Source organism: Pelobates fuscus, chromosome 3, assembly GCF_036172605.1.
Source record: "Pelobates fuscus isolate aPelFus1 chromosome 3, aPelFus1.pri, whole genome shotgun sequence".
Lineage (NCBI taxonomy): Eukaryota > Metazoa > Chordata > Amphibia > Anura > Pelobatidae > Pelobates > Pelobates fuscus.
Genome location: NC_086319.1, coordinates 412344122 through 412358449, shown reverse-complemented (window position 1 = coordinate 412358449; position 14328 = coordinate 412344122). Strand labels below are relative to the sequence as shown.

The window sequence follows — 14328 nt, the reverse complement described above, 5'->3', positions numbered from 1 at the left end:
CTCTCTGCTTGTTCCATATCTTCGGGAGAACATCGTTTGGGATAAAGGGGTGTGTTGCTGCCTCAAGAGCAAAAAGGAGTCACTTACGGAGCCAATAGCTTATAGGATCCAATCCACGTGAGTGGTTTCAACCAATTGCTACTATTATTCATTTTTTATTTTTGTAAACCATCTGCACTATATTCTCTCTTTTTGTTGTTTTACTTTGTATGTACATTTGGACACATTGTATCACTATGTTGGAGGGGTGAGTATACCCCCTCATTATTTATATCAATATTCATTATAGCGCTCCACTCGCTGGTATATTGTTTATACCTTTCTTTTTCTTGTATTTTGCACTTTATTGTGGATTAAGGTATTCCACTTTTTGTGTTGAGCTGCTTTTATTCAGGCACTTTAGTATATCACTCACTATCTCAGTAAGGGATAGTTATTGTTTTCTCTTGCTAATACCTTGCCCGGTAATACCCTGGCGGCTACGGCAATTATGGAGTCTATTGATCCCTCGCATATGGTCCCAGCTCACCTTAAAAAGGACATTCTGGAGGGCAAGGACGTTAACCTAGCTTCATTGCTCATTGCCTCCCAGGATGTCCTAGAAAACAGGACCTTTGCTTATGGGGACATTTCGGTAGTCCTAAGGGCTAGAGACCCTCGGCTGAACAAAAAATTGACCATCCCCGAATTTGTATTAGGGTTTGGTATTTATAGAGATGTATACTGCACTGTTTACCCATGGAAAAGAGCTGAGCTGGATGCGTACATGCACAAGATGGTGGATCTGGGGCACAAATACGGTGGTACTGCGTTTTACGATTACCACCGTTCCTTCTCTGCAAAGGTGGCTGCAGCTCTGGCTCAATTCAATTTAAGAATTAATTGGAATAAGTTGGACACTGAGCTATTCTGCAGGCACTTTGCAGTCCTCAGACCCCCAACGTGTGCAGTATGCTCATCAGCAACCCACAGCACAAATTTCTGCCCGAATACAGCTGAGGTAGAGCAAAACCAATCAGCAACAAACCTCCAAAGACCTACTAAAGGCATGGTTAAGTAAAACGGATGTAGTGAATGCCTTCAAATTACTTCCCATGCACCCTACACTTTGGCACCTTCACGGCATTAAATGGGAAGGGTTATATTATTTCTTCACCCGTCTCACTTTTGGCTCCAAAAGCAGCCCGCGTATTTTTGACACATTTGAAGAAGCTTTATGTTGGTTGTTACTAAATGTATATAAATGCCCCTCAGTTATTCACTATTTAGATGATTTCCTCACGATTGAGAACAACACACTTCCACCAACAAGTTTAAAACACATGTTGGCATTATTTGAATCACTCACTATCCCAGTCTCCCCACACAAGACATTGGGGCCCGACACTCAGATGCAATTTTTGGGGATACAACTGGACACCGTACACATGCAGGCTAGCCTCCCTCATGAGAAAATTGAGCGTATCCTGGCAAGCATTGATCATTACCTACGGCAAGGTTGTTGCACCAAAAAAGAACTACAATCATTGCTGGGATCGCTTAACTTTGCAATGAGAATCATTCCCCAGGGCAGATCGTTTATTTCATGCCTACTATCCCTATTTCCACAATTTACCTCAGACACATCAAGTATTACATTAGACAACCATGCAACCTCCGATTTGCGTATGTGGGGAATTTTTCTCACTTCTTGGAACATGGTTATACCACCTCACTCTGACACTTCACCTACAATATGGACAGAGGCAGCAGCAAACACAGGATTTGCAGCCATCTGGGGGGACCAATGGTCCGGGGGGCCATGGCCAACCGAGGTCAAATCACTCACAAAATTCACAGAGACCTCAGCTTTATTCGAATTGTACCCCATCATGGCGGCGGCCATTACCTGGGGACCACATTGGTCGGGTCACACGGTTAGGTGCTATTCTGATAATATGGCAACTTGCCATATTGTCAATAAAGGCCGGTCATCATCCCTGGTAATTATGAGACTCTTAAGACGACTCACATGGGTAGCAGCCACTTGTCAATCTTTATCACATGTATTCACATTCCAGGTTGCACAAACATCGGTGCTGATCACTTGTCTCGATTTCGTTTTCAGGAATTCTTCACGACACTACCCACCGCCTCCAGACTGGCAACTCCAGCCCCACTTTTCAAAGACATGATAAAGGATTAAAAGCTTTGTTAGATCATGCACGTCACATTTCTCACTTGGCACTTTCTGTGAATACTAGAAAAACTTACGATAGAGCATTTCACATATTCAAGAAATTCATCACCGATTTCCACATTCACGACATGTTCACGTTAGAATCAATATTGGGTTTCACTTCCTTTTGCCACATTAACCTTAAACTATCATTTAACATGATAAAACTATACCTTACGGGAATTCAACACCACATGCTTATGCGACAACCCAACGCTACAGGTTTCCTGTCCTCATATCAAATCAAGACAGTACTTAAAGGCATTAAGAAATTGGACGCACATGTCCCCTCAAAACGCCTACCCATAGATAACAACATATTCCATGCACTAGTAAATTTGTTAGATTCCTCTCCTTTTGAGCCCAGGACGAATACGGTAATAAAGACAGCTATATATTTAGCTTTTTATGGATTCCTCCGTCCCACCGAATTCACGACTAAGACCATTACAACCTCCGATTACTTGAGAACTATGGACTTGGGGAAACAGAAAGACCATTACCTACTCATGTTAAAACAATCAAAAACCAGCACCATAGGTCATACTGTTACGATCCCCTTGTACCCTACTCATAACAAATGGTGCCCTGTACAAAATTTTGACAATTATCTTCACTTACTCCACAAACAACCTTTACAACCTTTGCTCGAACTGCATAGTAACGTTCTGACTACAACAAAGTTTATGCTTTATGTACGTCTGCTGTTGACTAGACTCGGCTTGAACCATAGTCATACAGCATCTGCTAACCACATACCCCTGCACATCATCAAGACAATGGGACGCTGGAAATCCTCAGCTTACACTCTCTACATACCCAATCCTGTAAAAGAATTAAGACTAGCTTTCTGTGACTTATCTAAATAAAGAGTATTGGTCACCATATTATGTCTTATGGTAATTTATTTTTGCCCACTTTTTACAGGCCTGCTGCTCTGTCGGTTTCGGCACACCACAACCGACTGGTTCCAACTAATTGATATTAATGTTATTATATGCTAAGATTTCTGTATACGGCTATATTGCCCCGACCACAAATTTGAAGGCTTGGCCTGTAGTTGTGGGAGGGGCTTGGTTTCCCTATAAAAGGGCTACCAATCCACTCCCATCTTACCGTTAATGGTCTGGCGAGTCACCCCACCCGCCACTCCCTCTATTACAAAACACCCTCTAAGGTGGACCCACTTTTTACAGGCCTACTGCTCTGTCGGTTTCGGCACACCACAACCGACTGGTTTCAACTAATTGATATTAATGTTATTATATGCTAAGATTTCTGTATACAGCTATATTGCCCCAACCACAAATATATATATATATATATATATATATATATATATATATATATATATATATATATATATATATATATATATATATATATATATATATATATATATATATATATATATATATATATATATACAAGGTCAGGAGGGCTGCACTCACCTAAACATGCATTTATTCACGGATTTATTACAGGGTGCTACTGGGACCAAAATACAAAATACACAAACCAGTGCACTCGCTTATTAACTAAACAGTGATTTCAAATCCTACATAGTACTATTTAAAAACACCTCACCTAGGTAACAAATAATGGGGGTTTGGTTACATTATATGATCATACATTGCGTAAGCCTGCCAACTGCATCAAAGTACCCCATTCTTGGCAGGTCCTGCTCTAGCAGCCTAATGCTTGCTCTTATGAGATTAATCCACTTACTTGGGAAATGCTTCCTTACTGGGACTCTCTGCAAGTCAAGGCTAAATAGGATCCTGGAATGAGACACCTGTGGCAGGGAGGGGTGCAAAACCCAGGGGTTGGCCTAGACCCCTATAATTATAAACAAGGTCAGGAGGGCTGCACTCACCTAAACATGAATTTATTCACGGATTTATTACAGGGTGCTACTGGGACCAAAATACAAAATACACAAACCAGTGCACTCGCTTATTAACTAAACAGTGATTTCAAATCCTACATAGTACTATTTAAAAACACCTCACCTAGGTAACAAATAATGGGGGTTTGGTTACATTATATGATCATACATTGCGTAAGCCTGCCAACTGCATCAAAGTACCCCATTCTTGGCAGGTCCTGCTCTAGCAGCCTAATGCTTGCTCTTATGAGATTAATCCACTTACTTGGGAAATGCTTCCTTACGTAAGGAAGCATTTCCCAAGTAAGTGGATTAATCTCATAAGAGCAAGCATTAGGCTGCTAGAGCAGGACCTGCCAAGAATGGGGTACTTTGATGCAGTTGGCAGGCTTACGCAATGTATGATCATATAATGTAACCAAACCCCCATTATTTGTTACCTAGGTGAGGTGTTTTTAAATAGTACTATGTAGGATTTGAAATCACTGTTTAGTTAATAAGCGAGTGCACTGGTTTGTGTATTTTGTATTTTATATATATATATATATATATATAACAAAACAAAATAATCCTGCACTCCACAATCCAAATATATATGCCCGGTGCTTGTCCAGCGAAATACAAAAAGTGAAAAAAAGATAGCACTCCCAGGACTTGTAAATAAAAATAAAACTTTACTTTTAATCAATCAGCAAGAGGTCGACGTTTCAGTCTGTTAACCACAGACTTTCATCAGGACTAATGCAAAACACCATAAAATGACATATATATACAATAAATACATATTGGTAATCAACTTACCCACCACCAAACCAATTACGTCTCCCTGTCAGCTCCGGCTGGGTTTGCCGCGGGTTCCGCCGACGTCAGTGCGTGCGTCGCAATGACGTCATTACACGGCGCCGGCGTCATCACACCACGTGACCACATGCCCGTCAGCATCATGGGGAGTGTTGTCATGGAAATAGACTCCATGGCAACCAAATAAAAACAACGGTAAATGGCTGAAACGGCATTTAGAAGAACACTTAAATAACATTACCGTACTTAATCTAGATACGTAAGTGTAACCACTATCCCCATATAGCAGGGGGATTTAAGGCTTTTAACAATTATAGTTCTAGGCAGAACAATATCATAGATAAACCTCTAAAGGGGCAGAACACTGAAGGGACAAAATTTATAGGAAGCCCAAAGAAAATTACAAATTTTGGAGTTTGGAGTTTGGAGTTTGAATCACTCCTGAATTTACATTTAACTGCTTTTTTGGAAAACTACATTTTGGTACCTTTGTGAGTACTTGTATATAATTGTATATATTGGATTCAATCTATTATCCCACATTTTTTTCATCTATGGAAGATTTTTTTACATTGGCTGGTGGTTTAGTCGAACAGGCGGAAACATGGCAGTACAGTGAGGAGGATGCAGATAGGATACGGTGGGCAACATCTACATCTGATTTGCCCAATACCACGTCTCTAAGGGACATATACTTTGAGCTATTAAGACTTAGAAAACGAGAGACTGATTTGGACCTGCATGGGCTCTTCTTGTCTGAATACCATCGCAAGCTACAGATTCCACGAGGTTTTCGGGTTAAAAACATTCCTACCATCGGTAGATTGAAGCCACAGGTCTGTAAACGCTGGATCTCCGTTCTCAACAAATGTTCATTAGATCTTATGCTCATTATTATTGAGGACGTTAGGGAGGATCTAATCCAAATTAGGAGAAAGATCTCTGAATTAGAAACAAGACAGGCGGTACTACTATCAGCACCGGAATCGGCAACTACCTTATTAAAACTGGAGGACAACATCAAGAATTACAAGACTGATTTGGTGAGATTCAAAAGAGAAAAACAGGAGAGGGTGACAGCTGACTATAAGGAGCATCGTGTATATAGATGGCTCAGTGGAAAGTCGGATACACCGTACTTTATTAAGAAACGCAGACCCATCCGTAAACCTAGACAGTTCACAATAGATAGAACTTCAGGAGAATCCACCTCTGAGTCTGAACTACCGCACGATTCTTTTACAACACGGAGATCTGATAGCTCATCAAGTACTGCACAACCTTTTTTAGACAGGGCATCAGCAGAGGAACCATCTATACGGACACGGTACCAGAGCAGACACGGAACATCAGGCGGAGGTACATCACAAGACGTGGCCAGAGAGGGCGTACCTTCTGGGGCAAGAGGGCAGCCACCCCGTCAACAGAGATAGCCCCAATCTTCAATCTGTCTTCTAGAGCTCTGACACCAGAAGAAACCAGTATGCTCAGTAAAGGCTTATCATTTGTCCCCACTTCTGGAGCTAAACCCTTAGATTGGGAAGTTGAACTTTATAAATTTGGTCGGTCGTTAAGATTGAAAGATTTTTTTAAGACCAAAACTATGGATACAACGAATCCTATTAACAAATTTAGAATGAAGAGCACATTCGACCCTATGCCCAACCAAATATCTATTAAGTCCTTCTTACGCTCAGTACAGAAGGAGTCGTCTGACCATTTGAAACACAAGCTTCCTCGTCATTCTAACTGCACCAAGAATGAACGAGCCATCATCAAATCCTTGTCTGCTGATAAGGAGATTATCATCCGTCCGGCCGACAAAGGGGGAGGCATTGTCATCCAGAATTATTGCGATTACCGCTCTGAAATTCTATCACAATTGTCGGACCACAACACATATGCCAAATTATCAAAGGACCCTACAGATCTAGTCATCAACCAGATTGAAGAATGTCTATCAAGAGGGCTTCGCTCCAACTATATCTCTATGGAACTTTACCAATATCTCCAAGCAACTTCACCAAGGACTCCTGTGATTTACTCATTGCCCAAAGTCCATAAAAACTTGGACAAACCTCCAGGCCGCCCCATAGTTTTGGCGATTGGGGGAGTTCTGGAACCTCTGGCAAAATGGCTGGATTTTTTGTTTAAAGAACCCATTGAACATCTCCCAACCTGTATAAAGGACACCCCGAGTTTCGTAAGATTATTATCCGAGACAATATTACCTTCTGAACCGGTTGTTCTATTGACGTGTGACGTGTCAAGTTTATACACCGTGATACCCCATCAAGAGGGAATAGATGCTATGAGATCGATATTATCGCAATCCACGCACTATATAGGACCTCCTATAGAGTACACGTTAGAGCTCTTAGAAATAGTCCTGTCCCAGAATTACTTCAGGTTCGAGACGGAGTGGTACAGACAAATTGCTGGTACATCCATGGGTGCAGCCATGGCACCCATGTATGCCAACGGTTACATGTTTGAATTTGAAACCAGACATATTCTGGAACCTTATCATGACCGTATCCTGAAGTATGCAAGGTATATCGACGATATTTTTATGTTGGTTACTGGTTCTATAGCCGAGGCCAAAGAGATGGTCCAATCCATCAATATAAGCACCAGCAACATTAAACTAACAGCGGTGATGGATGAGGCATCCGTTGATTTCCTGGACATCAGAGTACTACGTGAGGGGATGAGGCTGGCTTATACTCTATACTCTAAGCCGACGGACCGAAATACTGTACTTCAGGCCAATAGCTTCCACCCTGGTTCATTAAAAAACTCTCTACCCTACTCGCAATTCTTGCGTGTCCTGAGGAACAACTCGGATCCAACAAGAGCCCAAGAACAGTTAGGGTTAATGTGGGAGAAGTTTCGACAACGTGGATATACATGCCAGATTTTACAGAAGGCACTTGACCGAGGGTTGGCTACAATTGACACTCCTGCTCCAAAGGCAAAGACCGACAGATTGGTCTTCCCCACCACGTTTACAACATCATCACTCAAATTTAAACAAATCATTGAGGTAAATTGGAGAACACTCAGCAATGATGTGACATTACCTCCAATATTCCAGAATCCTCCTATGTTTTGCTACAAGAGGAACAAAAATCTGAGGGATCTGCTAGTGAACACCGATCCAGTTCACTGCTATACAAAGGGTAGTACTCCACAGAATCTGGGATGCTATCGCTGTCTAGGATGTGTGACTTGTGGACACATGATTCCCGGAAAGACGTTCACACATCCACATACGGGAACCAGCTTTCGCATCCAACATCGACTAACATGCACCAGCGATTTCGTGATATATAAACTCATGTGTCCGTGTGGTTTAACGTACATTGGGAAAACGGACTTGCCCCTGAGGGAACGTATCCGAAACCATAGGTCCAGCATCAGAACAGCATATAGGGACCAGAAGTCGGAGTTACCGGTAGCGAAGCACTTTCTTGAACTTGGCCACAATTTGCCATCTATGAAGCTCATGGCTATTGATCATGTCCCTGCACCTAGGAGGGGGGGTGATCGAAAAAGGATGCTCCTACAAAGAGAATTGTTCTGGATAAGGACACTACAAACAGTCCACCCTCTTGGACTGAATGAAAAATATTCGTTGTCTGTGTTCTTATAATCCAATATTTTGGATGACCTGATGTATACTGGCATAGGTGTTGGGGGCCCACCCTTGGGGTTAAGCTACCTCCCTGGTTGTCCAGTTTTGAGGATGGTCATTTGCTTCATATTTTTATATTTTTCATACTTTTTCATATTTCTATGTGTCTGTATGCATCATTGACCAGTATAGTTAGTACATTGGCACGGGGACCCATCCACATAGTGGGTTCTCCACATGTGTTCTTTACTGATACTATTCATCTATATTTTTTCCCCAATTTGCTGTTCCTTATCTGGTCATTTAAGAATTATTCCTGCAAGCCACCTAGTAGGTACACCCTGGCGTCCTGGTTAATATACAGTTGGGCCCACTACTCAGTCTCCTTATAGATTTTCATACCTTAGTCCAATTACTTTGGACATTGTTTGGCTTAATTGTTTTCTTAGTCGCTAAATTTGCTGGGTCACCATGACAGGCTATTTGACTAGCAGGCCCTGATGGCTCTGTGATTGTATATTTTGTATACACTTTACTGGAAGTAAGGGTTTTTTCTATATACCAGTACTATGGGCCCGTTCATTTAATTTGTAATTTTCTTTGGGCTTCCTTTAAAATTCGTCCCTTCAGTGTTCTGCCCCTTTAGAGGTTTATCTATGATATTGTTCTGCCTAGAACTATAATTGTTAAAAGCCTTAAATCCCCCTGCTATATGGGGATAGTGGTTACACTTACGTATCTAGATTAAGTAATGTTATTTAAGTGTTCTTCTAAATGCCGTTTCAGCCATTTACCGTTGTTTTTATTTGGTTGCCATGGAGTCTATTTCCATGACAACACTCCCCATGATGCCGACGGGCATGTGGTCACGTGGTGTGATGACGCCGGCGCCGTGTAATGACGTCATCGCGACGCACGCACTGACGTCGGCGGAACCCGCGGCAAACCCAGCCGGAGCTGACAGGGAGACGTAATTTGTTTGGTGGTGGGTAAGTTGATTACCAATATGTATTTATTGTATATATATGTCATTTTAGGGTGTTTTGCATTAGTCCTGATGAAAGTCTGTGGTTAACAGACTGAAACGTCGACCTCTTGCTGATTGATTAAAAGTTAAGTTTTATTTTTATTTACAAGTCCTGGGAGTGCTATCTTTTTTTCACTTTTTATATATATATATATATATAATATTCTTAGTAGCACATTTCCTTTACTATTATAGTTTTTGTGATTATAAATGATCCTTAAAAACAATAGATTCAATGTGACCTATTGTGTAGCATGTGAAAATGTTCACTAATTTTACATAATTTCTTGATGGCTTCTTTGATGTCTCTGTTCCTTAGACTGTATATGATTGGGTTAATCATAGGAGTCACCACTGTGTAAAATAAAGATATACATTTGCTGACAGTCAATGACTTTCCTTTGGCAGGAACCATATAACTTCCAATCACTGTCCCAAAGAATATACCAACTACAGTCAGGTGGGAGCTGCAGGTAGAGAATGTTTTCCACCGTCCACTTGTGGTGGAGATCCGAAGGACAGCCTGGATAATGTACACATAAGAGCCTGTAATAATTAGAAAAGGGGAAATAATAACAAAGATAGACAAGATGTATATGTTCACTTCAAGATAATAAGTGTCTGAGCAAGAAAGCTCCATTAGTGGGACTAAATCACAGAAAAAATGGTTGATGATATTTGGCCCGCAAAAATGAAGCTGAATTAGTGATAACGTGTCAGTCAAAATCATACAAAGAATTAAGATACAAGAAATGATAATCATCTTAATGCAGACCACAGGGTTCATTAGAGTGCTATATCTCAATGGTTTACAGATGGCCATATATCTGTCATAAGCCATTATGGAGAGAACAAAACATTCAGAAACTTCAGAGAACGCATACAAAGAAAATTGAGCCACGCAACCTGAAAAAGACATAGTGCCACCTTCGTTATATATAATATAAAGTGTGTTGGGGACAATGACTGTGGTCAGAAGTAAATCAGAAATGGACAAGTGTGTTAGGAAGATATACATGGGAGACTGGAGACTGTTGTTTGATACCACCAGCCAAATAATCAGAAGGTTTCCACATAAAGTCACAAGATATAAAATAAGGAAGAAAACGAAAATCAATATCTTGAAACTTTGTAAATTCTGAAATCCAAGGAGGAGAAATTCAGTGACTATGGTCTGGTTAATGGCATGCATTGCCCTGCAGGAAAAAATAGAGAACACGTTTTGGTGTGAAAATCTGATTTCTACTTTTTGATTGAAAGCAGAGATTGGTGTATAATTTTAAAGATAATTAAATTAAAAATATATAGAAAATATATTCGTTTATTAGTAAATGAAATGTTTCATATGTTTTAACATATATTCGTAAGTTGTGTTTTGCACTTTTACTGCCCAGGATTCATCTCTTCTCACTCTGATTGTTCTTTTATTGTGTTATTCACCATATGGAAAAAATTAAGTGAAAATGACAGATTTCATATCAAACTGGAAATTCCTTTATTTACAAGAGCCAAATGCAGTTAGAATTCAGTCAAAATGTATCCTTTTTTGTCCAAATATGATACAAAGTATAACTGTAACAGATCCTATCTGGACTTATTCACGGGATCTGTACTATGTGTGAACTGTTCATTCGTTTAAAACCACCATATAACTGAATGCCATAGACTGGTATACAAACTGTCCAAAAAAACGAATGAAAATACCGAACACCCTGATGCTTAATTGGACTCCAATTCACCTCCCTGTTCGGCTAATTGAAAGCCATGAACGCTTTGTTGCAATCCCTGAGTGGCCACCATTTCGGGAGTTTTACACATAGCGGCGGCCATCTTAATCACCCGAACAGCGGTGTTTTGCCGTCGAGTGTCTGGAACTAAAATCGGACACTCGGCTAAGCAAACACCGCTGAGACCTCCAGACCTCCATAAATTCGTACTGAAAATACTGAACGTCCCGCCGTTCGGGAGAAAGACTAAGTTAACTATGGGGATTCATCCGAACTTCAGTATATCCATGGATGGCAAGCAGTTCGGGACTTTTAATACACGAACAGAGACCGACTGCAAGGCCAAAACTTATGGAACTGTTTTCGGCTATTTTGCCTGTGCGGTCGGTCAAAACTTTAAAGTCCCATAACTCCCGAACCCTTTATCCGAATGGGCTGATTTTTAAATATGATATTTGGGGTACATCCAAAATCTTGGGGGGGGGGGGGGGGGGGGAAATGTGTGTTTGTTAATTGTGTTAATGTTTATCTAAGGGGAGGAGATGTGTGGGATGTACCTAATGTTTTATTGGTTACTGTATAATTGCTTGTGGGTGTCTCCCTTGCATGGGAGTGCCGCATAAAAGGAGAGCATCTGCCAGTAAAGGTCAGTTCTACTTCACCCTTCAAAACATAGCTGTGTCTCGGTATTGAAAGGGAACCTGCTGTATATCACTTGCGCTTCTCAGAGCTCTGCCTCTCTACTGTTCCAGGGATTTAGCTGATGAGACTTCGCCTCTTCACTTCAACCAAGCACTTGACCCAGAGAAAGGACGTCTTCAACGGCAATACCCCTCTGAGTAGCAGTTACAATAACATTCACAAGATTCACAAAGCATTTAAAAAAATTGAGACCAGATGGCACCAGTATGATGCACGTCCACTTGTTTTCATGCACTGGCAGCCAACAGGTACATAATTAAAAAACCCTTGGCTGTGGAGGGTTAATTGTGTGACGGCTGGCCATCACTTGCTAGTCAACTGCCATATTAAAACATTAACTGTGGCCTGTGGGTGGGGATATCTCATTAAATAAAATGTGATACATAAACGTAATCATGGTCAGCAGTTGGGGGCTGTTATGATATATCGGAGAGAGTACCTAAAGTTCCACCATGGTCCCCACCCAAAAGAAGGCAAAAACCTTAGTTTGAAACACTTTTAAATTTGCTAAAATCTAGGACCACAAAGCTATTAGTCTACGATTGAAAAATTATATAATTGAATATTAAGTTTTAGCAAGTATGCATAAAGTTGCTGTTTAAACATCTGTACAGACTGGATGCAACCACTTCTTCAGGCTGAGACACATCATTATTGTCCTCACTGTTAAAAAGACTTTCCTTTGCCTTAGACTAAATCTCCTTTCTTTCAGTCTAAACACATGATCTTATGTCCCATGTATAGACCTGTTTGTGAATAGATTTTCACACAATGGTTTATATTGACTCTAGATATATTTGTATAATTTTATCATATCCCCTCTGATTAAATTTGTTAACCTTTCTTTGTAGGTAAAATGTTCCATTCCTTTTATTAATTGTGTAGCCCGCCTCTGCACTCTCTAGTGCCATAATATTCTTCTTTAAAAATCACACAGCATATTAAAGATGAGCACAGAATATCAAGAGAAAAAATAATATTCTCATCCGAAGAATTAATGCAATTTTTTATACATGCCAATACCTTACTGACCGTTGCCACTGTTGATTGACATTGCACATTGTTGCCTAGTTTGTTGTCTAGAACAGTTCAAAATCCTTCTTGTGTGTTGTGATCTCTGATACCATTTAGGGTATAAGTTGCTTGTGCATCCTTTACTCCGCACTTACCCAACATTTTTTTTAAATTTAATTTTATCGGCCATTTGAGTGCCAAGTCCCCCAGTCTATCTACATTAGTCTGCAGCAAAGTTCTGGTGAGTATAATCATGCTCTGCAAGCAATTTATTTTCATAGAAAATACAATGTTTACATTGCCCCCTTTGGAAACCTCCAGTGGTACTCCTCAGATGGCCACTGGAGGTGCTTCCTGTGGCTATCTGAGGAGAAGCTGAACTTAAATATAGATATCCATGAAGAAGCGAAACTTCACATAAAGATGCATTGGTTCAATGCATCTGTGACGGACTGCCTGGCACCCCGACCGGGTGCCTCCGCCAAATGATGCAATCCAAAGAATAATTCCAGGAGCAGGGATCATAGCTGGAATAGCTGTTCCCTACAATCATGAGATGAGGGTGAAGTGCACAGATTTATTGGTAGCCACACTAGCCTTTTATGAAAGTCCCCATGCAAGGGGTACTCTGACATGGACCTTGTTGGGAACTACATTATAAAGTCACAGACCAATGACAGTGTATAAAAAAATGACACTCCCATATACAAACATACAATCCCTCCCCTCTGCCTGGGAGATCATTGAGTAAGATACTGTATTAACTCAATTATCTCCAGGCAGAAAAAAAAACACATATTTTTATAAAACCCTAAAAGTACCCCTAAATCTCATGGAAACCCTATAAAAAAGTTATATCTCCTGATAGCCCCGATCTGGATGAACAACATATCCAAAAATCATCCAGATCGGTTCAGGGGTTCGGGATGTCAATGGAGGTCTTACTTTAACCGACTGCACACTAAGTTATAGTCCGAAAAGAGTTCCAGGAAATCATGCTGTGTGGTCAGTCTACTTCAGGGATTCGAAGTAGAATATAAAATACTGAACGTATAGGTTCAGGAGTAGGCTCAGTTTATGTCTCTCATTCGGGAGTTAATTCCTACCGAACGCTGTTTGATTCCCATTCGAATAGCCGAACATGAGTGGAAGGTACATGTTTAGCGTGTTCGCGCTGTCGAGTGTCCGATTTGAGTTCCATGTTCTCCACGACCAAACACCGCTCATTGTGCTCGCGGCTTAAGATGGCTGCCGCCATGTGTTCGAAAGCCAGTCGACCGCTTTGTACCACTTTGAGAGTTTGAAGTGTTACTT

General features: G+C 40.8%; 1 protein-coding gene across 1 annotated transcript; it reads right to left on the bottom strand.

The window, feature by feature from the left end:
• Positions 1 to 9803: 9803 nt before the first annotated feature.
• On the bottom strand, positions 9804 to 10763 carry LOC134602035 (olfactory receptor 11L1-like). The gene has a single exon (XM_063446537.1). The coding sequence runs from the start codon at positions 10761 to 10763 to the stop codon at positions 9804 to 9806; it is 960 nt and encodes a 319-aa protein (XP_063302607.1).
• Positions 10764 to 14328: the final 3565 nt, after the last annotated feature.